The 26,666-nt window shown below is 40.0% G+C and overlaps 1 protein-coding gene across 4 annotated transcripts in view; it reads left to right on the top strand.

Annotated features, from left to right (window-relative positions):
- ttc28 (tetratricopeptide repeat domain 28) overlaps window positions 1–24,153 on the top strand; it is a 166,523-nt gene extending 142,370 nt beyond the window's left edge. For 3 of the 4 annotated variants that reach the window (XM_082540930.1, XM_082540932.1, XM_082540933.1), the window contains 17 exons: window positions 2,847–2,956; window positions 5,773–5,902; window positions 6,146–6,373; window positions 8,661–8,835; window positions 10,575–10,715; window positions 11,887–12,031; window positions 12,152–12,331; window positions 12,490–13,058; window positions 13,148–13,395; window positions 14,062–14,186; window positions 15,385–15,462; window positions 15,557–15,716; window positions 16,223–16,299; window positions 18,031–18,160; window positions 21,527–21,634; window positions 21,735–22,362; window positions 22,444–24,153. In XM_082540930.1, the coding sequence (XP_082397056.1) occupies window positions 2,847–2,956; window positions 5,773–5,902; window positions 6,146–6,373; window positions 8,661–8,835; window positions 10,575–10,715; window positions 11,887–12,031; window positions 12,152–12,331; window positions 12,490–13,058; window positions 13,148–13,395; window positions 14,062–14,186; window positions 15,385–15,462; window positions 15,557–15,716; window positions 16,223–16,299; window positions 18,031–18,160; window positions 21,527–21,634; window positions 21,735–22,362; window positions 22,444–23,554 (4,343 nt within the window). In that variant the 3' untranslated portion in view covers window positions 23,555–24,153. The remainder of the gene's footprint in view (window positions 1–2,846; window positions 2,957–5,772; window positions 5,903–6,145; window positions 6,374–8,660; window positions 8,836–10,574; window positions 10,716–11,886; window positions 12,032–12,151; window positions 12,332–12,489; window positions 13,059–13,147; window positions 13,396–14,061; window positions 14,187–15,384; window positions 15,463–15,556; window positions 15,717–16,222; window positions 16,300–18,030; window positions 18,161–21,526; window positions 21,635–21,734; window positions 22,363–22,443) is intronic. The other variant, XM_082540931.1, reaches the window with a different exon arrangement.
- Window positions 24,154–26,666: the final 2,513 nt, after the last annotated feature.

Below are 26,666 nucleotides of genomic sequence, written 5' to 3'. Positions count from 1 at the left end.
CTCTGAAGTGGCCCGAGCGAGCCCCAGGCTCCAGGCCCCGATAAGCGGCCGCCAAGGAGTGAGCCGGTGTGTACCCGGACGCCCATCCCCAGACACAAAGAACCACCAACGCACCGACACCTGAGGGAGTCCGCCACTGGCAGGGGAAGTGGTGGGGGGAGAAAGGCCTCCAAACCTTGGAGGGCCTGAGATGTCCCCAGAGAGGTGGCGTCTGATACCCAACCTGACATATAGACACAGACATACGGGCACACACAGACACAAACATCCATTCCCACCCTCATGCTCTCATATGCACTTAACTCCACACTCAACCAACGTGGAGACAGACATAGTACTGTACACACGATCACACTCCCCAAGCGTACTCTACGAACCGGGTCTAGGTACCCTTGCCCCTGGAGGGGGGAACTGCACCCAGACCCAGGTGGTGTTAGTTAGCTAACTATCTAACTAGTTAGGTAACTAGTTAGATAGTTAGCATCCTACCAAAGATAGACTTCCTATATCCCAGACTTGGGAAACTCCCTTGGTGTGTTAAGCAAAGGGTCGGGAAGAATAGATGAAAAAAGTGGAACAGAAAAATCAATGAGAATAATATTTTTTTTAAAGCCAAGATACTATACAAGAGTGATTTGTACCATGTACAACTGGTTGCCATATACAGTAAAATACACTAGAAGAGATGTCACAGAGATTTTTTTATTTTATCTATTAAACTGCAGTTAGAGTGATAATATACACATATATATTTTAGCAGGTATTTATCTTGTGTGAGCATTGTACAGTCAGCTGCCGGAATGAAGGACCTACGAAAGCAATAGTTCATCGAGGTCCAGTTTTCTCAAAAGTTTTTAACACACACTGGACACCATGCTAAAACATACCAGGTTTTTGGCTATTAGCTCTTTGGGAATCACCTTGTTGATGCAAAATTAATATTTTATGTCTGTCAAACTGTGCTATATTTTACTTTTTCATATATTCAACTAATGAAACTGGAACTAACTGTGTGTGTTTTGCAGCAACGGCTTTTTTTTTCTCATATATGTAGACACAACACTGGTTAATCTCGTTTTTATGCTTGAATGAGGTATGTTTATGAACAAGTACTTACTTTTGTTAATGTGTGGGTATTAATGATTGTTGCTGTCTGTGTTCATTAGGGACTAGGTCTGTCTTTTTTGTGGGTTACAACCACAAACTGCGAGGAAAGAAAGATAGAAATTTTTTCTTACTGCCATCTTATATTAAGTACATTATAAATACATGATTGTGAGTGCTGAAGTGCTTATTAATAGTTTGATAAACGGGACACAAAAAGGCCCAAGCCAGGAGTTTTATTATCTGGCCTTAACTAAGTGTGACTATTGTTTAAACCTGACCAATTAATTTTCTTTTCTCTAATGCTAATCCACGTAATCTTACTTAAACCTAACCAAGTCTGTCTACCACCAAGCAAAAAAAATATGTAGTTTTGCTTCCTAACCTAACCAGCAGCAAGTGAAAACATAACTCAAAAGTCCAAATAATGCCAGCATTCTACATTTGTGTCCAGGAACAGAAAACAATTGAGAAATTTTTGTGCAGAAACACTGTTCACTAGACTAAATTTCAAAGCTTTGAGAACAACAAGAAACAGTTATATAGCATACTGTTTGATACCAACATCTGAATCAAAAGCAGCAGGATAGGAATTTTTGATCTAAACTTTTCCACTGTGTTCAAAAGCACTATACATTTTTGACATGTATCCACAAACTTGTGATGAAAAGCGAGCAAAAACTTAGTCACCATTTTCCCCCTGCAGTCGTACAGAGACCATGTAGGGAGGCTCTGGCTCTTAGCACATACTTTGATCTACGTGTGAGTATCTTCTTTAAAGTCGGAGTTGTTTAAGACTGAGAACATTGCGAGGTGTTTTTGAAATCCTCAAGAAGCATGAAAGGTATTTATGAGTCTGACACAGGCTAATACAGGATCAGTGCTCAGCTGTGTACCCTGGAGTGTGGTTTCCTTCAGGCAGGTTGTTGTCGATAATCCTGTTTGATTTAACTACATCTCTAACTAGACTTCTCTTTGGAACACATATTTGTGTCTCATCAACCTTGTTGAAAATAATCCCATTTTGATCTCTTTCCTATTAAAAAGACATGCGCACATTAAAAGGCTGATAAAATTAAAATACAGTCTAATTGTAATGGATCTTAAAATGAGTGACTGGGTTAATTTATGAACTCATCCAGGCTTCATCGAGCCTCTAAGACAGAGTCATGCTTTGTCACTTGGCTCACAGATCCTCTGGATTTTAATTGATCATTAGCTCGACAAGCAAAAAGAATTTCAGCTCAGAGTTGAGGTTAGGACAGAGTAAAAAAAAAAAAATCACTTGTGTGTCTCCAATTAACTTTCCCAACCAATACTCACACAGACCATCACTGGCCCAGACAGAGACAAACAGGCAAAGAAGCGTGAAGAAAACTTGATATTTGATGAGCTTCTGCACAATCTGAGAGCCTAATGAGAACTAAATACAACTTGCTATGACTGCCTGCGCCTTCGCAGCAGGAGTAGATGAAACATATCTGAGATGAAGGAGAAGGTTTCAAGACTTTTGAATTGAATTTGAATCAGCTGCATAAAAAAACAAGGGTTAAGAAAGACAAAAGAAACAGTGGGAGAAAAGGAATGGCAAATGTGAGTGCTGCTGGCTGAGTCAGTAAGAATTCACTTCAGTACAGCAACAGTTGTCACAAGCGTCAAAGTGCCAGGACTTTGGAAGAGATGATTTTCGTATCAGCCTCTTGGAACTAGCGTCTGATCTCTTCTGCTGTCTGTTTCCCTAGGTCTGCGTCTGGCAGAGCAGTTAGGTCGGAGAGAAGATGAAGCAAAGATACGCCATCGCCTGGGCCTGTCTCTTTGGGCCAGTGGAAACCTGGAGGAATCACAGCACCAGGTGTGTATGTGTATGCATTTATGCATGTGTTCTCAACTGCAAAGATGCAATTTGTGTGTGTGCATTTAAGATTTAAGAGAAACATTGTTAAATCTTGTGAAACCTCAAGGAACCATTTTCTACCTTGCCATCTGAAAATAGGCACCATGAGCACAGGGCAGATCCAACTGAAAAAGCAAATTGTCAATTACAATTTATGAACCATAAAGCAAACCCTTCTATACTGTCTTTATAGACTCAAACCAATATGGGAGCAATAGGAACCATATTTTACAAATTAACTTACTTGTCTCACAGCATGAAGTTACTGGTTTGAACCTGCTAGGTAGCTGGTGCCTTTCTGTGTGGAGTTTGCATGTTTTCCTTGTGCCCGTGTGGGTTCTCTCTGGGTGAACTTGCTTCCTTCCACAACCCAAAGACATATGTATTAAATTGATTGGTGACTCTAAATTGGCCATATATGTGAATGTGAGTGTGAATGGGTGTACCCCTCTTTTTGTTCTATAAATAATTAAAGATACAGCCGGTGATTTTATTAGATTATTTAATAGAAAAAGGGATATCATACTCATAAATATACATAGAATAATGTGCAATTATATCTTCCACATTATGCCATTATGCCTCCAAATTATGCCAGCTAATGTTAGCCACGAGTGTTTTTAAAGTCATGCTTTCCCTCAGACAAACAGTTGAGTTACATTCTCACATCATATGAGAGTTTATTCACCAAGTGTTAGAGTCCAGCGTTAGAGCCACTTCAAAGAAAAGTTTTACTAATGCCTAACAGTAACTAACAGGCTAACAGAGAGCTTTGGTTTTTCCTCATTATTCTTTGTTTCCCAGCTTTGTTTGCATAAGTGAGAAATCCAGTGTAGAAGTGTAGAATACTGCTTAAGACTGTTTTGATCTATGACAGATAATAATTTTCTCTACTGCATTACTATGTCTTATTAATACCTGGTATTATTGTTGAATTTGCATAGTTTTTATTATATAAACTTTTAAAAGATATTAAATGACTGTCAGTGTCAGGTTTGCTGTACGGCAGGCAGGTTTTGGACACAAACACGGGATTCTGAAGATAAGACATAAACTCAAAAGGCTGCTTTATTGCTGAACTTAAGAAATTTAAAATACATAACACAAATCTGAGGGAGAGAGGGAAAATGGGCGAGGGAGTTACAGTCTGAGTACACACAGTAATGGGTTAAAGAAGTAAATAAATGACCCTTTGTATAAATACTCAGCTAGAAGTAAGAGAATGCTACCTAACTAAATGCATTCTATCAAAATGGAATATGTGAGTGACATTTTTGATTATAATTTGGTTATTTCATCACTCAGACAACCCAGACCATGGACCGCACAGAGCACACAGCTTGAGGGAGAACATGACTAAAGACAAGGGGAGACATACAATTAATACACAGGCTGTTGATTAGGGGAAATGGAGACACATGGGAACGCAGCTGAACTGAATCTGACTAATGAGGAGGGGGAGGCAAAACTAAACATTATGCACATGGGATAACGGACTATTAAATGAAACAGGAAGTAACAAACACTGAGACCCAGACTAAAATATATGAACTTGACAGAACTGTCAGGGTTTTGTCAGGGACACGACTGTAGAGACAGAGCGTTAAAGAGGGAGAGAAGAATGACTTCCAGGAGACACTGAGAACAAGACACAGAGATGAAACTAGGACACGAAAGGGAATTAACATAATTAAACAAGAAACCATTAACTAGGAAAATAAATAAAACTCAGAGGCACTAGGAAAGTAGAGCATAAACAGAAGCTTATGGAACTCAAACAGAAGTCTTATCTTAACCCAAAATAAACCTAAAGACCAAGAGAAAGAGAACTGAACTATAATAGAAAGATAATCCAAACAAGAAAACCGCAAAACATTCTGAAAACGCAAAAACCTTGGGCCAGCAACCAGGAACCATGACAGTTAATATAATTTAAAACTAACACCGCCTTCAGTTCTTCATGGTAATGGTGCCAAATCAGATTTTGTCATTTAACACTAAAGACAATTTTTTAAACAATTTAATGTTTATTTCTTAGTTTCTTTCTATAACTAGAACTGCAAGTTAAGCAACAAGGAAAAGAGAAGAGAGTTACTGTCTGTAACAGTAACAGGTTAAAAAATTTATTATTAAAAATTGATAAATATAACATAACTAAATGCATTCTATCAAAATGGAATATATCTGTGTGATGTTTTGAATATAGGACTACCTATGAATACAATCTGTGACTGTGTGTCATTTGTTTTTCTTGCTGTATTGTTATTGTAAGGTTCTGAATGTATTAAAACTAACATAATGACAAACATTAAACATATCATAACATAATCTTCATTTAAAACTGTTTTAAAGAACTATGCTTTAAATAAAATTAAAGCAAAAACTGAAAATATTTTTTTAGCTATTAGAAAATGCACAATTATAATAACTTTGCTTCTCCGTTTCATGGTGAAAAGTGAGCCAAAACACTCCCAACTCTTGCTGTGCGTATATACTGCCACCCAGTGGCCAGCACTGTACCTATATGCTCAAACAGGTTTGAAATAAAGCCTGGCCATTTAGATCACACAATACACAAAAAATAAATACAAAAGTTGTTAACGAATAACAAATGCAGGTGATTTACAACAAACCATGGAGACACATTAAAAGGTGTGAAGAGTATAAAAATGTCTTCACAGTCTAAATCCAGTTGAACACTGGAACAATGGATGGTTTGTATATTTGTGGATTGGTACTCATTGCAATGTATGTTTATTTGATATTTGTTCCAGTTATACAAAGCATCTATGCTATTTGAGGCAATTCGTCATGAGATGCAGCACAGTATGGATTACAAGCTCTCCCTGTTTGATCTGCAAACCAGTTCGTACCAGGCTCTCCAGAGAGTCCTCGTCAGCTTAGGTGACAGAACTGGCCTCTTGACCTGTTGTGTTGTTTCTTTGTGGCATAAATTACTGTACATCACTTTGTATGTTAGCTGTTCTCATTTTTGCATCTTATACATTGGTCTCTGTTAATAAGGCACAAATTATCACCTAATGTCTGATAGTTGTATTTCTTTATCAATGCTACCAGAATAAAGAGTCTGCTCTTTCAGATCTGCTCCTTTTTAACTCACAGCTCCACATGTTCCTATTCTTTCAGGCCGGCACGATGAGGCACTAGCTATAGCTGAGCGAGGGCGCACACGTGCCTTTGCTGATCTCCTAGTGGAACGCCAGAAAGGAAGTCAGCAAGCAGCGAGCACTGACCCTTACATCCCGGTCACCATAGAACACATCCTGGAAACAGTCAACAGTCAGAGGGCCATGGTTCTCTACTATTCTCTGGCAGAAGGCTTTCTGTACAGCTGGCTAATATCTCCAGGCACAGGTTCACTGCCACGCTTACACAAACTTAAGCTGATCGGTTTTATAAAATTACTGAAGATGCTTTTTTCATTCAGATTCAGAGTCGTAGGCTGACAAAGTTGCCTTTAGGAACATGGAGCATCACTTTTCTGGTTGGGAAGGAGCCTGAGGCTGCTCCCTTTAGCTATCTCCATCTCACCCTATTCCTACCATCATCTTCTATACTCAGACCTCTTACGTGACAATATTAAACCTCTCCAGTGATCTACCTCTGTGGTCTTCCTGGCAGCTCCATCTTCAAAGTCATTTATCCAATATATCCACTATTCCTCCTCTTCACATGTCCAACCATTCCAACCTTCCCTCTCTCCAAACTGCTCAACCTGAGCTGTCTCTCTGATGTACTCATTTGTAATGTTGTCCATCCTGGTCACTACCAGTTAAAATCTTAACATCTTAAATTTAGTCAGCTTGACCTCTGCCCCATGTCTTTTTGTAAGTGCTACTGTCTGCAAGCCATACATTATAGCAGGCCTCACTATCCTCCTATAAACCTTTTCTTTCTGCCTGACACACATCTCCAGCCACTCCATCCTGCCTCTAACCCTTTCCACTCTTCATCCTCTTCATAGTTACCCTCACTACCTCCTTACTAATCCTCTGCACTTTGTGATTCAAGTAGCCTAAGCTGATGCATGAGGCTACCCTCAGTGATAGATGGTGAGAAGAAATGGGTATATTTGCATACTTGTTGCTTGGTGCCTGTACGCTCAGGTTTTCCTTAGGGGATAGGATTGTTTCTTTCTTGCACCTTCCAACAGTTCAGTGTGCCTGGCTTCCTTAGAGTCCCTGTATCTGCTGGGGACTCCACTGTTATACTGGAGTACATTGAAAGAAATGGCCTACTCAATGTAACCCAAGGACTGGTCTGTCCTGAACACCTGGTTTGAGTATAATGGTGTCCATTAGTACACTTAACACAGGATGCTCTAGTATGCAAGTTCATGATTGATTTCGTAATTATATTATCAGATCTCTGTCCACATGTCTTGGATACTCGGGTAAAGATAATATCAGAGCATTCAAGCGATCACTACTTGGTACTGAGTTGGATCAGGTCTCACGTGTGATGGGGATGATGCTGGACAGGCCTGATGTCCCCAGATGTGTAGTGACGATGCAGTGGGAGTGTCTGGCAGAGGCCCTGGTCTGTGAGATCTTCTACTCCCACCTCCAGCAGAACTTTTACAGCACACTAAGTGAGGCTGGAGACACTGAGTCAGAGTGGACCATGTTCCGTCCCTCCGTTCCTGAGATTTTGGAGATGAGAAAAGACGTTCAGATATTTCTGTGCTTTTTTTCTAAAATAGTTGTAAATAAAATGTCCCATATTTTTAAAGGGATTAATAGGTGCATAATTATAAATGTACTGATACTGGTGTCCACTTCCAATTAAGTCAATAATCATGATTAAGTAATGCTTTAATGAGAAGTATGAAATTCAGGTTTGCAAAATCATTTGGAATTGGTCTTAACACAGCTGTTGTAGAAAGGGATTCATGTTTCCATGGGCCTGAAGAACTTTTCAGTTTAGTCATCAATAACATTTAAGTAATATGACTACAGTAGTCTGTAATGGACTGGATCTATATGCACTTTTCAAGGCTTATTGATTACTTAAAGCACTGCATGCATGCAGCTTTTATAATTATCACACACACTCTACCACCTGTCCTACACCCATTCCAATGGGATGGGAAGGCATAAGAGCATGTATAAATGTTAAAAAAAAAAAAAAAGCAGGGATTATATCTTTGGTATAAAAAAACAGAGTTGTACTATCTGTGTTGTACTATGAGTTGTCATAACTGCTGTGGCATGGGATACTGAGATGTAGTGATGTTGTCATGACTTCAGTGGGAATTCATTTAAGTTCTGTGAGACAAAACCAAAAAGGGTCTTGACTGAGACGATCATCCTTAAGGTCTTTGTAATGCTAGGGTGACATTTACCACTAATTCTCTTCAAAGGGTGAACACTTTTTGCAGTCTTTCCTCCAGGGCTACCTGCAGGCTGAAATGTCACTTATATCTACATATATCAGATATGACATTTGAGGAAATTTATACTGCAAAGATGATCACTCTTTGGCTGCATGGCTTTTCCTCTAAGGGGACCCTTAAGAAACAACGACGGAAGCACCATTTAGTGTCTGCACTACATACTGCCACACACACACACACACATGCTGACAAATGGGCACACACATAGTGCTGTAACCTGCTTATGTTTTTCCTGAAATGTTACAGGTATCGTGAAGTTTAATGAGGTGTATCTTGGAGAAGCAGGACTGGAGGTGTCTGAGTTCAAGGATGGTAGTGGGAGCCCACAAAGTGGAGAAGGAGCTATTGGAGGTTCCCTTTCTCTGGAGCAATACATCCACAATGCTAGAGAGGCTCTGGGAGTGGATAGTCATTATAACAGGTAGTGCCACCTTTGATAGATGCCAGTGAATGATTGTTACCAGCACCTTTTAATTCAATGAAGTATTTTCTTTATGCCTCATACTGCTGACATAACTTTGTAGCTGACAGTGACAACTTTATTCCATTAAACAGGTTAATGGAGCGTAATGCAGATATTTCATGGTCTCATGAGCATATGTTTAAGCCTTTCCACGAGGCTGATGTTCAAAGTTTTGTGACATGTCTTAAATCCCTGTCTGACTACTAGCACACATACAAAGAAAAATTACGTGGTTGACCAGTTGTGTTGAGCTTAACAACTATGGTAAATATGTTATTAATCACTATAGATGCATTTTCAATCTGTATTTCCCTCTGTGTATAGTACATTTTACATATCTGAAGAAAGGATAGGCTTCCAGGCAGAGTCTAGCAGTATCCAAGAGAAAGACTGTCAGCCCAGAAAACACAGGCATAAAAAAAATAATGAAAAACCTCTAATCTGGTCAAAATTGTTTCATTGGTGTGCTAAACTGTGGAACTGTTTTTAAGATCATTGTTATTAAGTCACCCTATGGTAATGTGGTACATGTCATTGTCTACAGAAGATAAATCTCAGTTATTGTAGAGATATGACTTTTCTGTCTGGGGCTAGCATGGTTAATATTTGAGGCTTTGGATGATTTGTCTTGACATTAGCTTGATGGACTCCAATTACATTTTATACAAAGAAAGAGTCAGACTGACTTTGGAGACATTGACTTTTTTTGTAGGCTTACCATGTGTTTGACATTTGAGGCTTAGAGTTAATCGGGCAATCCAAGATTTCCATGAAGTTCTGTACAAACTTTTGGAATAGATTGTAGGTGAACCTTCTCTCATTTAAACAAAAGTGAGCAAAACATGATAGAGAAGACGCATGCTTTGTGTCTGTCTTCCTTTTTTCCTGCTCTCTCCTGCCAGTTTTCTCTATTCTCAATTATACTGCCCACAACTCTCAGGCCTTGGTTGGCATAGCTGGATGACTTTGTAAATCACTACCATGTGTTGTGCCAGCAAATGTTCCCCCATACAAACTGCATCTCAACTTACTGTGAAAACCACTGCAGTGGAGTCACTGCAGCCAGCAGATTCACTACTTCTGGTGTGTGTGTGTGTGTGTGTGTGTGTGTGTGTGTGTGTGTGTGTGTGTGTGTGTGTGTGTGTGTGTGTGTGTGTGTGTGTGTGTGTGTGTGGTGATTCACGCTGTTGTGTGTGGTTTATTATGAGTCCCACTCATCTAAGCATGACAAGTTTTTGCAGATACACAGCATAAAAATGTTTTCCAAACCACTAGTAGCACTTTACTGCCCTTGTATCCAGGTATCAGAAACTGCTATTACCTTCCTGAGTGTGTAAAATCTACAGCCAGAGGATTCCATAAAAAGTTATTTTAATTCCAAGTCATCGCTCTATCACATACTGCTCCAGTAATTAATTACTACTTGTTTCTTCCTTTTGTACATTTTCCTAAGATTGTCAGTTCATTCATCAGTCTGAAACAAACTACTTTCTTCTCTCCCTTTAAGACCGCCCTCTTTTTAAGCCTGCCTTCTTTTGATTGGCTTCTGCTTGTAAACAGAATGTTTGACCATACTTATGCTTTTGAGTTGACACTGTTAGAGATATATGCATGCACCTAGCATTTTGGTTGCAATCTTTAGACAAGGCTGTATAATAGAACAATTATGTATCACTGTCTCTATTGCCATTTTGCAGAGTCTTCTCAAGTAGTGAGACAGAGAGTGAAGCTGGAGATCTGTTGGAGCAGCAGTTTGAGGAGCTGAACAAAAAACTCATCTCTGCCACAGACCCTACAGGCTATCTCCACATGGTGTCCAGAAATAATCTCTTCAACAGGTTTGACTCAGAGTTCTTGTAAACTGCGAGAGTATATTGGCTATATGTCCAGAGGGTGCTACTTTAGGTTTAGCTCTGACTTTACTTAACTTCACTGCATAGTGAGTTGGTACTGCATCTCCTCTACTACATTATTAGCAACAAGCTTTTTTCAATTTATCTTACATTGAGAGATTTGGCCAAACTAAAAGCTAACTAGTGGCTAACCAAAAATGCAAAACAAGAAAAAGAAAAAGCCCAAAGTTCTAATTTTAATTCCAAAACAGATGATAGACAGGCAATGGGGAAAATAAAACAGGTAAAGAATAACCAAGTTCATGAATCATAGCAAAAGGTCATAAACAAGGACCACAAGAAACTGCTGGATCACTTGGCTCCAAAGAAAACAGGACAGTCTATGAAGTGTGAACTAACGGACAGGAGGTGTGCATGTATACTGTACATTGGGAAGGCTGGCTGGATAACTGGACACAGGCAAGACAAATTCGAATCAAGTCAGTACCCCAGACGATTACTAAGAAGGGACAAATGATAACGACAGGAAGTGAACCTGACATAAGTCCAAAATGACCAAGAATAACTCAATAATACAGTATTTAAACAGAAATCTACAACTATGAGAAGTCCATTTTTCACAACTTTTTTTTCCCACTACATTTAAACATAACACAAACTCTACAAGGTGTTGCTACACAACGAATAATTTAAACATTTAAAACATTTTGAAACATGCAGTGAAAAATCGGATCTAATTGGAAACTAAACAGATCATCATGATACAAAATATGGGCACAAAATATTGCAGTTGCAGTCATAATACAAAGGTCTTCATAGGATTAGATACATTTAACTTGTAAGAAGCTGTATGCATAGGAACTTGAAGGGAAACAAAAACATTGCAAATATGTTTTTATAGTTACTTGAATTTGCAAAACTTCTGTTCATTGTGACAAAAAAGGAAATGTTAAACTATAACACATTACTCAAAATCCTGATGAGCAAGTTAGCAAGCTAACATTACCATTCAGTTAATATCACCAGTGCTTAAGTAGAGCTTCATAGAGCTGCATGACTATAACATCATCATGATTATAGGTTCATAGCTGTTTTCAAACAGGATAACTATATGTTGGAGTGTATTACATTTCTTGTGTATTTCTGCCTCTAATAGAAGCTGTCAGAGCATGACGAGTCTGTACAGTACCACTGTATCTCCAGTAAAGGACGGCTTATCTTCTCCCCTCTTCAGACCAAGTAACACTGGCAAACCTCCTCTGCGGGCCCTTTATGACTTGCTCATAGCGCCAATGGAAGGGGTATGTATGTGTGTCTCCAAGGAAAGACTTATATTTCAATTCACGATTTGAATTTGTCTTCTTTATGGTTTTTCACACAAATCTGTGTGTTACGATTGCCCTCCACCTCTCTCTATACAGGGCCTGATGCACAGTAGTGGACCCGTGGGTAGACACAGACAACTTGTGTTAGTTCTGGAGGGAGAATTATACCTAATTCCATTTGCCTTGCTCAAAGGCAGCTCCTCTAATGAGTACCTGTATGAAAGGTTCAGTCTAATTTCTGTACCTTCTTTAGCCAGCCTGGGAGCAACAATAAAGGTAAGTCATTTTGGTACCCTTTGATTTCTGATAATCGATGTAAAGTAACATATATTGTATTTGTCAAACTATTCCGACATATGTGTTTATTCAATTAATTATTTAAAATATTTATTGCTTATTATAATATTTCTGTATCAAATGTGTTCAAACTGCAGCCTCATGCTCGACGCAGTGGACACTTATTTTGTCCAGATGGAGGCTCAATGGCTGCAGTGGTCGGTGCACCTCATTTGCCACCGAGTGTCATGGACCGTTGGCTATGGGGGCCCTTACCCTCAGCCCAAGAGGAAGCCCTGTGGCTGGGAGAGCAGCTGGGATGTCATCCCCTAACGGGAGCCAATGCCACAAAGGATCGCATTTTAGCAGCTCTGAGTCAAGCAGAGTGTGTTCACTTTGCCACACATATATCTTGGAAGCTTGCAGCTTTGGTCCTTGCCCCTAGCCAAGAGCATGCTGGAGGAGATGGGGCAGGTGGCCGACCAAAGGAGAAATCACCCCGCAGGATGTCAGTGTCAGGCGAAGCAGCAGATCAGGGTGGAAAAGTGAAGGGTTTGTTTTCAAAGAGCAGCCCAGAGAGACTCAGAGGAGCAGATGAAAGGAGTGAGGATGGTGAAAGTGTGTGTGAGGTAGAGAGTATCTGTGATAGTCCACCACTTCAAGATTTCCTTCTTACTGCTGCTGATATACTGGACCTTTGTCTGACTGTCAAACTGGTGGTCCTGAGGTATAACTATTCACAGATTTGGTTTTTTACACAGGCTTTTCTTAGCTTTTGACTGTCCCATGTAACTCTTTGACCCTTTGCCACCTCAGGTTGTACCCAGAGTCCGGCAGCAAGGTAACAGCAGATGGAGTTGTGGGGTTGACTCGAGCGTTCTTGGCTGCAGGGGTCCAGTGTGTGTGTGTCTCTTTGTGGCCTGTGCCAGTAGCTGCCTCTAAACTGTTCACACACACCTTCTACACAGCTCTTCACAATGGGACCAAAGCCAGTGCAGCTCTGACGGAAGCCATGAAGACACTGCAGAGCAGCAAGCACTTCTCACACCCCTCCAACTGGGCTGGTTAGCAAACAATCATTAATGTAAAATACTAAAGCTTGACTCAGTTGCTTTGAGCCACAGCCCGCAGACACAAGAGGAGTAGCTGTAAAATATAGTGGAGCATTTATCAGCTAACCAATTTCTTCGTTCAAATGAGCTAAAAGGAACCAATTAGTTTGTACAACTTAGCAATGTCAATGTCTGAGATATGTTAGATGATACGTAAACGCTATAAACTAAAAAAAAGAATAATTGTTGTGGCCACTGTATCCAATATGGCAAGTCTGTTGGGGTGTTACTGGTCAGCAGTGATATGTGTGTTCAAGCAAGGTATGAGAAAGAGCAAACCATGAACTAGAAGTGGGCGGATCAATCCAATTATCGATAGCATTGATACCAATGCTGGTATTGATTTTGGGTCGATACTAGTACAGCAGGATCAACACTTTGTTTCTATTCTTCAAGTTTATTATGTAGCCCACTGTGTTACATAAGTTATTTACTGGCGATGAAAATTTTACCTTAAACATGTCATGCCTATTTTATTCATAACTTACAGCACATTTAAACAACAGAAGCTAACCCAAGGTGCTTTGGAGACGGCTACATTTACATTTCAGAACTCCAAAAAACACAGTTTCAATATGCACGAGAAACCGAAAGATGTGTTTTGTTGTATTTTTTTAGGTTACATGCTTATTGGCAATGATGTAAAGCTGAACAGTCCCATGTCACTGGTTGGCCAAGCCCTGGTAGAGATCCTTCAGTACCCAGAGAGGGCCAGGGATGCCCTGAGAGTGTTGTTACACTTGGTAAGACTTCTTCAAACTTTGCAGTCTCGCTTTCTCTATTAGTTCTCTATTAGTAAGTTTAAAATTCAAAAGATGAATTTAGATATCAGTTCAATAAAACGACAGCCGATTTGTCATAAATACTACTGGAAAATCTTAAATGAGCATGACTTTAATCACTTTAATTAGAAATGTGGCTTTTATTTTTTGTCAGAGCATCCAAAGATTAACTATTGTAAAGATCACAAATGTGAATACTGGCTTAACTGCTTTTTATAGCAGTTATTTTATGTCATTTAATTAAAGACTGTTAATTGAAAAAAGTTTTTAAAAACCCATATGAAAACATTATATTAAGTTTAGATAATTCATACTGAGCTATTTTAATGACTTTATGACTTTGCATCAAAGAAGTATTGAACAATAAAGAAAGTCATTACATTCAGCGCAAGGTCTGTGTGAACGTGTTAACCTACTTTGACAGCAAATTGCTTTTTTTCTGCAGTGCTTCTTATCTCTACCCCTCTTGATTTGGGGACATCACTTTCCCTCCATCTAAGGAAAAAGAATTCAAATGTGTTAGCGAGACAGACTGGGGAGACTATACTTAGCTCTCATGAAGATCAATAAAAATCAGAGCATGTTGCCGAAATTTCACAGTCATTGCGGTTCCAGCATGCTGGTGTTAGCTGATACCTTAGAGCATTATGGTCACGTCTGGCTCTAAATAGCATGGCAGGGGGGTAAAATGCTAACCTAACATTAAAGCCTTAAAGATGCAGAGTCCAGAATGATGTCAGTGAGTGCTGCCATTGTGGCTACGGTCCTCTTTTATGGAATAAAGTGCAGTATGAATGTGTGAATGAGGCTTGTAGTAGAGCTTAGACTAGAAAACTGCTGTATAAATATCACTCCACAATCCACGCACAGAGATCTGAGGTATCAATGAGAAATGGTAAAGCTATTTTCTGGTGAATTCTGGAATTAAAATGCTTCTTAAGGAAGCACCCATGATTGTGTTCAACACAAAGAAAACATCTTGATTGCTAATGAAATGCATGATTATCAATCAAGATGTTTTCTTTTAATTTTCTTTCAGTTTTGTCCTGTCCAGAAAATGTTAAATTGTTTGTGAATGGCACCTCAAAACACATTTTTCCCACATCTGAACATTCCAGTCTGATTAAATAACACAATTTGTGCCTGTTTCTGTCCACAGGTTGAGAAATCACTACAGCGCATTCAGAGTGGCCAGTGTAACCCAATGTACACATCGCAGCAAAGTGTGGAGAATAAGGTCTGTGTGTTGGTCTTTCCTTCTCCTTCTCTTTAAATGTCAACCTTTGTGTATTCTCTGTTCATGTCCACATGTCTCCTCTGTGCTGGGTAAGGTCGGCGGGGTGCCTGGGTGGCAGGCCCTACTCTCTGCAGTGGGTTTTCGGTTGGACTTCTCTGGTAGTGTTGCTGGACTCCCTGCGGCAGTTTTTTTTCCTATGTCAGATCCTGGGGATCGACTGCAGCAGTGCAGTACCACTCTACAGTCACTGCTTGGTAACAGAGTTTTTCCATTATTCAAAACATCTCCTATGTCAGTCATACTGATAAAATCATATTTGTTTAATGTACAGTATCTCACAAAAGTGAGTACAACCCTCACATTTTTGTAAAAATGTTATTATATCTTTTCATGGGACAACACTGAAGATATGACACTTTGATATAATGCAAAGTACTCAGTGTACAGCTTGTACAACAGTGTAAATTTGCTGTCCCCTCTAAATAATTTAACACACAGCCATTATTGCCTTTACATTGTATCAAACTATCATATCTTCAGTGTTGTCCCATGAAAAGATGTAACGAAATATTTACAAAAATGTGAGGGGTGTACTCACTTTTGCAAGATACCCTATATTAGCAAGAGAATAATTCAGATTATATTTTTATTTCAACTTATAGCTCTTTTGTAAAATGTTACACTAGGTTGTATTAGTTGTTCGTGATCAAGATATGACAGTGCTATAGAAATTTCTGATTAACTTTCTGTGCATCCCCAGGTCTTACTCCTCCAGCCTTACAGGCACTCTGTAAGCTGGTCACAGCATCTGAGGCTGGAGAACAGCTCATTCATAAGGTACTATCATGTTGGACAGGTGGTCATGACAGTGGTTGAAGAACTACGCACATCAAAAAATAAGATCTCCCTCCACCACCTGTTTTTATTCTTGGCCTTTACCTAAGTAACGTTGAGAGTTCCAAGCTCAAAAAGCTGGGGGATGGTATTATTGTGTTGCTTAAACTTGGGTGCTCTACCAGAGGCCTCGGAGTTTGGGTGTTCTATTTTAGCTGTACCAGGGGCTGAAGGACCAACTGGTGCAGATGCACTCTTCTGAACAGAGACCTCTGTTTTGGGGTTACAGCTCCTAATGTTTCTATTACCATTGGGACAACTTTGGACTTTACCTTCCACATCTACTCCAGTTTCTCCTCCTGGCCCTGGTAACTCTCTATTTTCTTGTGGCCCTTCTTCCCAGTGTTGCTGTCCACCACTATGTCATGTTGGTTGGCCAGTAGCTGCTTGTCTGTCTGGAACTCAAAGTCCGACATGACCATACCCCTATTATTCTTAACCACCTTTGCAGTGCCTCCCCCCCCCCCTCCCCCCATCTGAAAGTGGGGACTTTTAGTCCATATGCAGCTCAGATGTTCCTGTACACTATTCAAGGCACTGAGTCATAGGCTGAGTCTTATGGTCAATCCAGGCAGAGCTCCGGTCGGCTTGCCTGATCTTAGAGTCCTGGTGTAAAAACAGCAATTCTGTCATTGTAGGTAGCTAAGCGTCATCTAGTTCACTTCCAATGCTTCTTCTATCAGGGTCGGCTCATTGTGTCCACTCATTGTGTCCACACTGCTCACTCATTCCCACTGGGTTGTAGCCTCTCAACCTCTAGCTTTGATAGTAACTGTGTTCTACTGATGTTGCACCATTAATTGATGCCCTGAGCTATTAGGTGCTTCTTAGTCAGTGAGGATGTTATATTTCTATTCATCCATAGTTCCCACATGCATTGCATATATACAGAAAGAGAGAGATTTCCATTTTTTTCCATAACTGTAGGGAAGTAAAATTTACTGAATATGGTTAGTAATCTAGTTCATTTGCATGACTGCTTTCTGCAAACACACTCAACACTGCATGCATTGTTGTTTCCCAACCCTAGCATGCATCTGGTCAGCATGGTCATGAGATATTCTGCACACTTGTCTTTTAACCACTCATAACTAAAACAGATTGCTTGTATAGCTAGTTGGTAAAGTGCAGAGCACCCCCCACTCTTCACTCTAATTTTTCATTTTGCAGTCATTTGTTTGGTTTCATCATTCTTTGCTTGCTGTAGCCCTCCATAAATACTATATGGGTATCATCAAGAATTGCCTGCATAAGCACATCATCATTCATGCATGGCTGAGAATACAGTAATTCAAACACAACAATTACACAAAAATAAATAACTAAAGTTCTGTTTCTTCTTCTGTCATACACACCTCACAAAGGCAGTTAAAAGTGTGGCAGGAATGGTAAGTGTTTCATGATGAAACTTCTGGCTTGAGTTCAAAAGTACAACACTCGTCAAAGCAGGCACAAACACATTCAGACACTAAGATGTTTTATTTGAATATTCTTTGTGAAGTGCGTGCTTTATCTGTCCTTGTTTATTGAGAATTGTTGATTTACACTGGAGTATTTTTATTTAATACAATCCTTATATGTTCTCAAATGTGAGGTAATAAATAAGTTAAAAACTGAAAAAGTATAAACACTCATCCAGCACTCCAGTCATTATATCTTCTTTCCTCTCCATAGCTTCACCAAGTGTTGGTTCAGTTGCAGTCAGGCGACAAAGAGCAAGACTTTCCACTGGCTCCCATTCAAGTGTCAATTAGTGTGCAGCTCTGGAGGCTGCCAGGCTGCCACGAGTTCCTGGCTGCACTGGGTGAGTCATCCTTAAAAGAAACTTAGTTTCACATTTTTTTTATACCTCCTTGTCAGTGATCTACTGCATCACCCATGTCAGTTGTAAGTAAAGAAAATGTCGGTAAATACTAGCACAGAGCAAAAAATTATGTTATAATATTCAGAACATATTGAAACACATCTATATGCATTGAGCTTCTGATTAAGGTTCTTTTATAGTGTTGTTTCTTGGTTTACATTGTAAATACTTTTGTTTATCCTTTTCCATCTGTCTTTGATGCTTATATGTCTACTTATTTTCCTGTTTGTCTTTGTGTGAGCTTTCATATCACCTACTGAACACCCCTTATCAGACACTTTTGCTTTTTACTGAATTATGTTTGTGAGAAAGGACTCAAGCTCTACAGTTAGTATGTTAAATGATAAAGTTCTTTGTAATGAATTGGAAAAACACTGAACATATATGGCTTGTTTGGAAGGGTTGTCAGAAGAAAGCCTTCTCTCTCTAAAAAGAACATGACAGCATGGCTGTTTTATTGCATCTGAACAAATAAAATAAAAAATCTGGAACAATGTCCTTTGCACAGACAAGAGCAAAGTGGAGATGTTTAGCATTAAAGAAAAGCACCACCTTCAGCAAAAACCGAACACACCATATTAGCACAAACGCCTCATACCACCATCTGTCAAATAGTCAAAGTCAAATTTATTTATATAGCACATTTAAAACAACAAATGTTGACCAAGGTGCTGTACAATTAAGGTAATCAAAAGAAATAAAAACATCGGGAGACATGATAAAAGTTAAGAAAAAGAATAATAAAATTAGAAGATTTGAGTAAGAATAAGAAAAATAAAAGTAATACAAACTCCATCCATCCATCCATCTTCATCCGCTTTGTCCGGGGCCGGGTCGCGGGGGCAGCAGCCTAAGCAAAGAGGCCCAGACCTCCCTCTCCCCAGCCACCTCCTCCAGCTTGTCCGGGGGAATACCAAGGCGTTCCCAGGCCAGCCGAGAGATATAATCTCTCCAGCGTGTCCTGGGTCTGCCCCGGGGCCTCCTCCCGGTGGGACATGCCTGGAACACCTCACCCAGGAGGCGCCTTGTCAGATGCCCGAACCACCTCAGCTGGCTCCTTTCGATACAAACTCATTTTGATTTAAAAGCCATGGAGTAAAAGTCGGTTTTCAGACAGGTTTTAAAAGTGTCCAATGTTGGGGAGGTCCTGCAGTTTGTTCCATAATTTAGGAGCAGTCATGGCAAAGGCCCGATCTCTGTGCTTTAATCAGCCAGCAGCAATTGATCCGCAGACCTTGCAGGAGTGTACCAATTTAAAAGATCAGAAAGGTATGAGGGTGCTAACCCCTGCAATACCTTAAAAACAAATAATAAAATCCTAAACCTAATTCTAAAACTAACTGGCAGCCAGTGTAATGATGCCAGTATGGGGGATATGTGTTCTCGCTTGCGTGTGCCAGTTAGTAACTGTGCTGCAGGGTTTTGGACCAGCTGTAGACAGCTAACTGATGACAGACTAATACCAGAGTAAAGACTATTACAGTAGTCGAGGTGAGATGAAATGAAGGCATGGATAGCTCTCTCAAAGTCTCTAAAACAGAGAAATGGCTTCACTTTAGCAAGTAGCCGAAGATGAAAGAAACTGATTTGATTACAGCATTAATCTGTTTGTCAAACGTTAGATTAGAGTCAAAGATAACTCCTAGGTTCCTCGCAGAAGGTTTTTTATAAATTTCTAAGGGGCCAAAGTTGCAGTGGTCACAGGAACTAAACACAATCACCTCTGCTTTCTGTTCATTTAGGTTAAGAAAGTTTAAAGTCATCCATGCCTTAACATCCTTTTTAAAAAATAAACCCATAGGGAGCATATAAATTGAAAAGAGAACTGGGCCAAGAATGGACCCCTGGGGGACCCCACAAGAAAGTGGGTTTTTTGAGGATGATGTATCCCCCAATCTAACAGAAAAGCATTGGTTGGACAGGTAAGATTTAAACCACTCCAATGCAGTCCCTTCGATTCCGACAGTGTTCAAGCCGAGAGATAAGAATCCTATGATCTACGGTCAAAGGCAGCACTGAGGTCTCATAGTATTGAAATGGCAGGATCTCCCGAGTCAGTAAAAGTTAAAAGGTCATTAAAAACTTTTAAAAGAGCAGTTTCAGTGCTGTGGTGTGCTTTAAAACCAGACTGAAATACTTCACTAATGCCATTTTTATATAGAAAGTTGTGGCGCTGAAGAAGGACTAGGACTTTAGAAAGAAAAGACAATTTAGAAATTGGTCTGTAGTTGGATAAAATTGCTGGATCCATGTTTTGTTTTTTAAGAATAGGTTCCACCACAGTAGGGACTCACCCGGACTGAAGACTGCTATTGACAATAGACAGCAAACTCATGCCCACAGTGTCAAAAACATCAGCACTTTAATGACGTTAAATAGTGCTTACCAAAGCAATTTGAGGAAAATGAACGAACATCTGTGGATTGATTCCAAACGGTTCTCATGTTTCCTCATTTTTCCAATCTTGTCATTTAGGAATATGTTGGGTGCCAGGAAGCGTAACATGTTGACGATTTGACACCTAGCGTAAAATATTACGCCTCGAGAGTGAGAACGTGTTGTTTATATAGATTTTAGAGCCGTGTATACTCAAATCCAGATTATATCTTTTTCAGACAAGCCTCTGAATATTTCAGCAAGACAATGCTAAGACGCATACCGCAATTATAATGAACCCATGCTGTACAACGAACCATTGCTGTTGTACAATATGGCCAGGTGATGAACTGGCCTGTTTGCAATCCAGATTTTTGATCACCTGCAAACATCTGGCGTATCAAATGAAAAATACAACAACTGAACAACCAGCTGTTAAGTAGCTAGATTCATACATCAGACAAGACAACAGTCCACTCCAAAAATCCAGTAGCTGGTCTCTTCAGTTCCCAGACGTTTACAGACTGTTGTCAAAAGAAGAGAGTGGTAAACATGGACCTATTTCAACATTTTTTTTTTTTTAGACGTGTTACTACCATCAAATTCATGCCCATGCTAATATGTTTCTTTAGATGGTACTGTACATTTTCTCAATTTAAACAATTGATATTTTTTTGTGTTCTATTGTGAATACATTATGGGTATACAAGATTTGTAAATCCTTGCATTCAGTTTTTATTCACATTTTCACAGCATCCCAACATTTTTGGGAATTGGTGGTTATATAGAATCATCATACTCATTTTGTAATCTAAAATGAATTAATAAAGTAACTAACTACTTTAGCAGTGAAGAACATAAAGCTTACTATTTGTCACTGAAGTACTCAGATTTGGCTTTTGGCTGGATTTTGTGCTCTGTCTTTGTCAGGTTTTGACCTTTGTGAAGTTGGTCAGGAGGAAGTGGTGCTGAAGACTGGAAAACAGGCCAGCAGACGCATCATGCATTTTGCCCTTCAGTCTCTTCTAGCACTGTTTGGTAAAAATAAGTTATGACTTTGGACTTTCTCTTTTACTAAATCTTTCCCAATTTTCAACAAATTTTTCAAATCTCTCTCTCTCTCTCTCTTTTTAATCAGACTCAACAGAGCTTCCCAAGAGACTTAGCATAGACAGTTCATCCTCCCTGGAGTCTTTGTCCTCCTCCCAGTCAGCCTCCCAGCCACACTCTTTACCCCTTTCCTTAGGTTGCTACCCACCTCAACCCTCGATTTTGCCCCCCATGTGCCCTGACAGCCTTTCCTGCGATGCCATCTCAGTGTACAGCCTCAGCTCCCTTGCCTCATCTCTCAGTTTCCTGTCTAGACCTGAGCCTGCAGGAAGTGACATCATCAGCCAGCGCTCACATCAACAGCCAGAGAAGCCTTGTCAAGGCGCGGGCCTCTACACCCATTCAGGTGGTGTATCAAGAGGTCGATTGACCAGTAATGGAGGAGTATTATCGGGAGAAGGAGAGGACGAGGAGTATGCGGGGTACTCCATTATAAGCAGTGAGCCATTAGGTCGAGGAGGAAGCGAGTGTGACACTCTGCCTCTACCTGCAGGACATAGATTTGGCAGAGTTGGTGCTGGGAGAGCATCTGCCGGGCGGCATGGGTATCCTCTAACAGTTTCCTCAAAGGGAAGCATCAGCACACCTACATCTCCAATAAAAGCTCCAACGCTGCCACTAACAGTTAAGAATAACCCCAAAGTCAAGAAGGAAATGTAAGTTCAATACTTTTTGTTAAGTCAGAAAGAGTTACTCTTGAACTTCTTTTAAATGTATCTATATGTTTCATTTTCCAGCTCAACTCCTCAGCGGAAAGGAAAAGTCAGCAGCTCTGAGTCAGACCAGTCGAGCACTGAGACAGATAGCACAGTGAAATCCCAAGAGGAAAGGACAGGACCTGCAGGACAACTGGATCCCCAGGAGCTGGCCCAGAAGATCCTGGAGGAGACTGAGAGCCACATGCAAGCTGTGGAGAGCCTGCAGAAGGCAAACCTTAGAGGAAAGACACTGAAGGGAGCTGAGGGCAGAGATGAGTCTCTCAGCAGACAGAAATCGGTGTCCACTCCAACAACCCCAACTTTGACTCCTACAAATGGAGCCCAAGGGTTTCAGCCCTCTGAGACCAGTGCATTTAGCCGACCAACAAGTAGGGCAAGTCTAAAGTCTCCTCTCTCACTCTCTAGTCATCTTTCACCGCTCTCTACCTCTGTCTCAATCCCTCCTCCACCTCGGCCTAAACCACCATCTCGCTCCTCATCACTGCAGAAAATCAGCTCAGTCTACAGCAGCCAAGCTCATTCATCCCCTTCGTTATCTCTCTCAGTAAAAGATCAGGGTTCACCTCTCCCTACAGTCTCCCCAGATGTGCACATACAGGCTCAGCTCAAACTGAAATACCCCAGCTCGCCTTACACTGCCCACATCTCACCTTCACGCTCTCCTGCTGACAGTGCTCCATCCCCAGCCCTTTCCTATTCCTCCGCAGGATCTGTTTCAGCCTCTTCTAGCCCAGCAATCACCCCTAAGCTGCATCAATCCAAACAGGATAGCAAAATCCAGGCAATCCACAATTTAAAAACCTACTGGGCCAACGCCAGCCAGAAACCCAACATGCCATGTCCGGCCAGCTTACTCCGAGGTGAGAATAAAAAAATGAGTACAGTTCAGAAAGATGTTTTGGGTTTGCTGAATCTCTCACCTAGAAATGAGTCTATCAGGAAAAATGTAGGGGAACCTGAAGACCACAACACTGATGACAGACCAAATGTTCACCCAAACCTGGAGGCTAAACCACCTCCATCTCCAGCTGGCCTTCTCACACATTCTAAAGGAGGTGTCAGACTTCCCTCTGGGAATGGCTACAAGTTTCTCTCACCTGGACACTTTTTTCCATCTTCTAAATGTTAAGAATTTGAATATTTAAAGTCCTGAACACAGATTTAGGAGATCAATCTTCTGGTTAATATCTGTGCTTGTTCAATGATAAAATCTGCCCATTTTCAGTGGAAATACAACTACATTTTTAGCAATCCCTGCTGAGTTGCAGGAATGAAAAAGTACTCATTTCATACCGATGGTGATTTTACATGTTACTTTTTTGTGAAGGGATGTAAATGTTTTTGAATGTGATGACTGTGCCTTCTTCTGGAGAGAAATGGAAGGGCATAATAATTAAGAGAAGTGTTGAATCTCTAGCTTTAATTTTGTTTTTATGACTGACTAGAGGGCATGTGTCTCAATGCCTCCATGTACACTGAACAGAAATGCTTTTAACCTGCAGTCTGCTTACTGAATGAACATTTTACATCAGCCTAAATGCTTGCTTTCTTTGTACTGGCCTGGATTCAATCTTGAGTTATTGTTTAATAATTATTGTTTAATGTCATTACTGTTGGTTACTGATGTCATTTATTTTGAGTGTTTTCTAATTATTATTAATATAATCGTCACACAATTTATAAATACAATTAAAACAATGAAGAAGTAAAGACAACTTTTTGATATTTTATGCTAGTTTGGTTTCATGTGTGATTGCCAGCATGGTGCCCAAGTATTTAACTGATTTTATAACATGCAGTTTTGCTCCTTTCTTTGTCTTGCTTTGATCACATACAGCAATGTTCTATAATGAAAAAAATCTTCACACATTCTTTTTACTTATAATAAAAGCAAAATAGTAAATCTAGTTAAAAAAGGGGGGGTAAAGGGAAGAATTGTGAATGTAATTCTTAACGTATTATAAGGATATACTGGATATTTATGAAACCATTTGTAGATACAGATATTAAAAGTGTTTAAAGAGTACAAGCTAACCAGGTGCAATACCGGTACTTGAATTAGTAATAAAAAAAAATTAATATTTTCTAAACCACATTATTGCATATTAGACACTTTAAATTAGCCATCATTGTCTTATGTGCTCTTAGGTATTCCAGTACTTTTCGTTAGTAATAGATATTTACTTTGGACTTTTTAATGCAGGGCTTTTGTTTGTACTAAAGTATTTTTATAGTCTATTATGAGTACTTTTACTTCAGCAGCTTATCTTAATAGTTTCTTCACCATTGCTCTACTCTTAACACAGTACAGTAAATATTTATAGAGCTTTTATGATACTTAACAGTAACAAATGTCTTATTGTTCATAGTGTTCTTTTAATTTCCAGTGTTATTTAGAGTTCATGCTAATGCTCTTACAGTGATTCAATTTAGTGCAGTTTTGCAAAATATGAAAAAAATGGCACAGTCGTCAGTGCCTCACAGCAATAAGGTCCTAGGTTCAAATCCAGTCTGTCTGGAGTTTGCACTTTGTCGCCATGTCTCCATGGGTTCTCACCAGGTACTCAGACTTCTTCCTACAGTCCAAAAACATTCACAGGTTAGGTTAATTTGTGATTCTAAATTGGCCAATGGATGTGAGTTTTAGATTGAGTGGTTGTCTGTCTCTCCATATTGGCCCTATTATATATTTGCAACCTATCCAGGATATACCCTGTTAAGGGCTTTGTGCTATGAGATATCAGAATGATTTCCTTATGGCAGCGAGGTTCAATCAGTCTGAGGGAGAAGGAGGTCTGCTGCCTCAGAAATTAGTGGAACAGGTGTGATGGGCTGTACATGATGTAGCAGTTTGTTTAGTGACCTCCTGTCCCTCACTGACTCAAACATCTCCAAATTTTTTACAGCCTTGCGGATGAGTTTGTTGATCCTGCTGGCATCTTTGGCACTCAGGTCCCCCCAGCAGACGACAGCAAAATAGATGGCACTCACTACCACTACGCACAAGTACCTGTATCTGTCCACTGTCCCCACCTACTCACCCATAAGGTTGAATGGCCTAGTCGCAGTTTATTTCCTCCAGAAGTCAACCACCATCTCTTTTGTCTTGTTGACATTCAGAAGGAGTCTGAATGTCCTGCCCACCCTTAATACACCCAACTAATGCAGTGTCTTCTGAGAGACAGTTACCAATCGAGGAGAATGTAGAATTGGCGACTCCCATCCTGAGCAGCTTTTCACAGAAGTGGCTTGATGGTATTAATGGTATAAGTCACTGGAAAAATCAAAGAATATGATTCTCACAGTTCAACCAGTACTATCCAGGTAAGCATGCTGCAACAGGTAGATAACAGAATCATCCACCCCCACCTGAAAGATGTTTCACCTGCAAGCTAAGCTGAGCAAGAATCAGTCTCTCCAACACCTTCATAACATGACGACAAGGCAACTGGGCTGAAGTCATTAAGGCCAGAAGAGGTGGCTTTCTTTGGAACCAGCACTAAACATGATGTCTTCCTTACCATCGGTACCTTTTCCTGGAGCAGATTCAGACTAAAGAGATACTGCAGAATGGCTGACTGCTAAACAGCACAGGACTTAAAGGACCCTGAGACTGGTGCGATCAGGGCTTACACCTTTTCCTTGATCCCCTTTTTCGATTAGTACCTACTGGGATCCAATCGGCATGGTTCGCTATGGTTTTCAGGGTTTTCCATTAGTTCATAGGTACCAGGTACTTTTTTAGTACCTGCTAGCCTGGCGTTCCAAGCGATCCGCCCTGTTTCAAACAACGCCCTGTTCCTCTAGTCTGACGATAAGCCATAGAGCAGGCAGCATGTATATTCTTGCATCGATGTTCACCCAAACAATTACTTATTTTTAAAAACTTGCTATATCACACTGTTAGAAGTAAAAGTCTTGAATTTATAGAAAAGTATGAGTATTAAAATATAGGTACATATTAAAATATATTATGGAAATTCCAAGTGAAATCGGTCCAAGTGCTGTGCAAGCCAAGCCAGTTAGTATTTTTCTAGATCTGGACCAAAAGCTACCAAACCTAATTGTGATATAAACCTACCAAAATTAAGTTTTAAAGTTCAGATCACGGAAAACAAATTGTCCACTAAGTACCCTGAGAGCAAACAGTGGTTTGTTAATTACTATACTTGTTTCTGCTGTTAGTTTTTTATTCCAAAAACATGGCAAATAGTGAGTTGTATTTATGTATATTTCGCCAT

The sequence above is a fragment of the Aulonocara stuartgranti genome (assembly GCF_965226115.1).
Source record: "Aulonocara stuartgranti genome assembly, chromosome: 7".
Taxonomy (NCBI): Eukaryota; Metazoa; Chordata; class Actinopteri; order Cichliformes; family Cichlidae; genus Aulonocara; species Aulonocara stuartgranti.
Note: the sequence above shows the minus strand (reverse complement) of the source record. Positions and strands in the feature narration are given on the sequence as shown.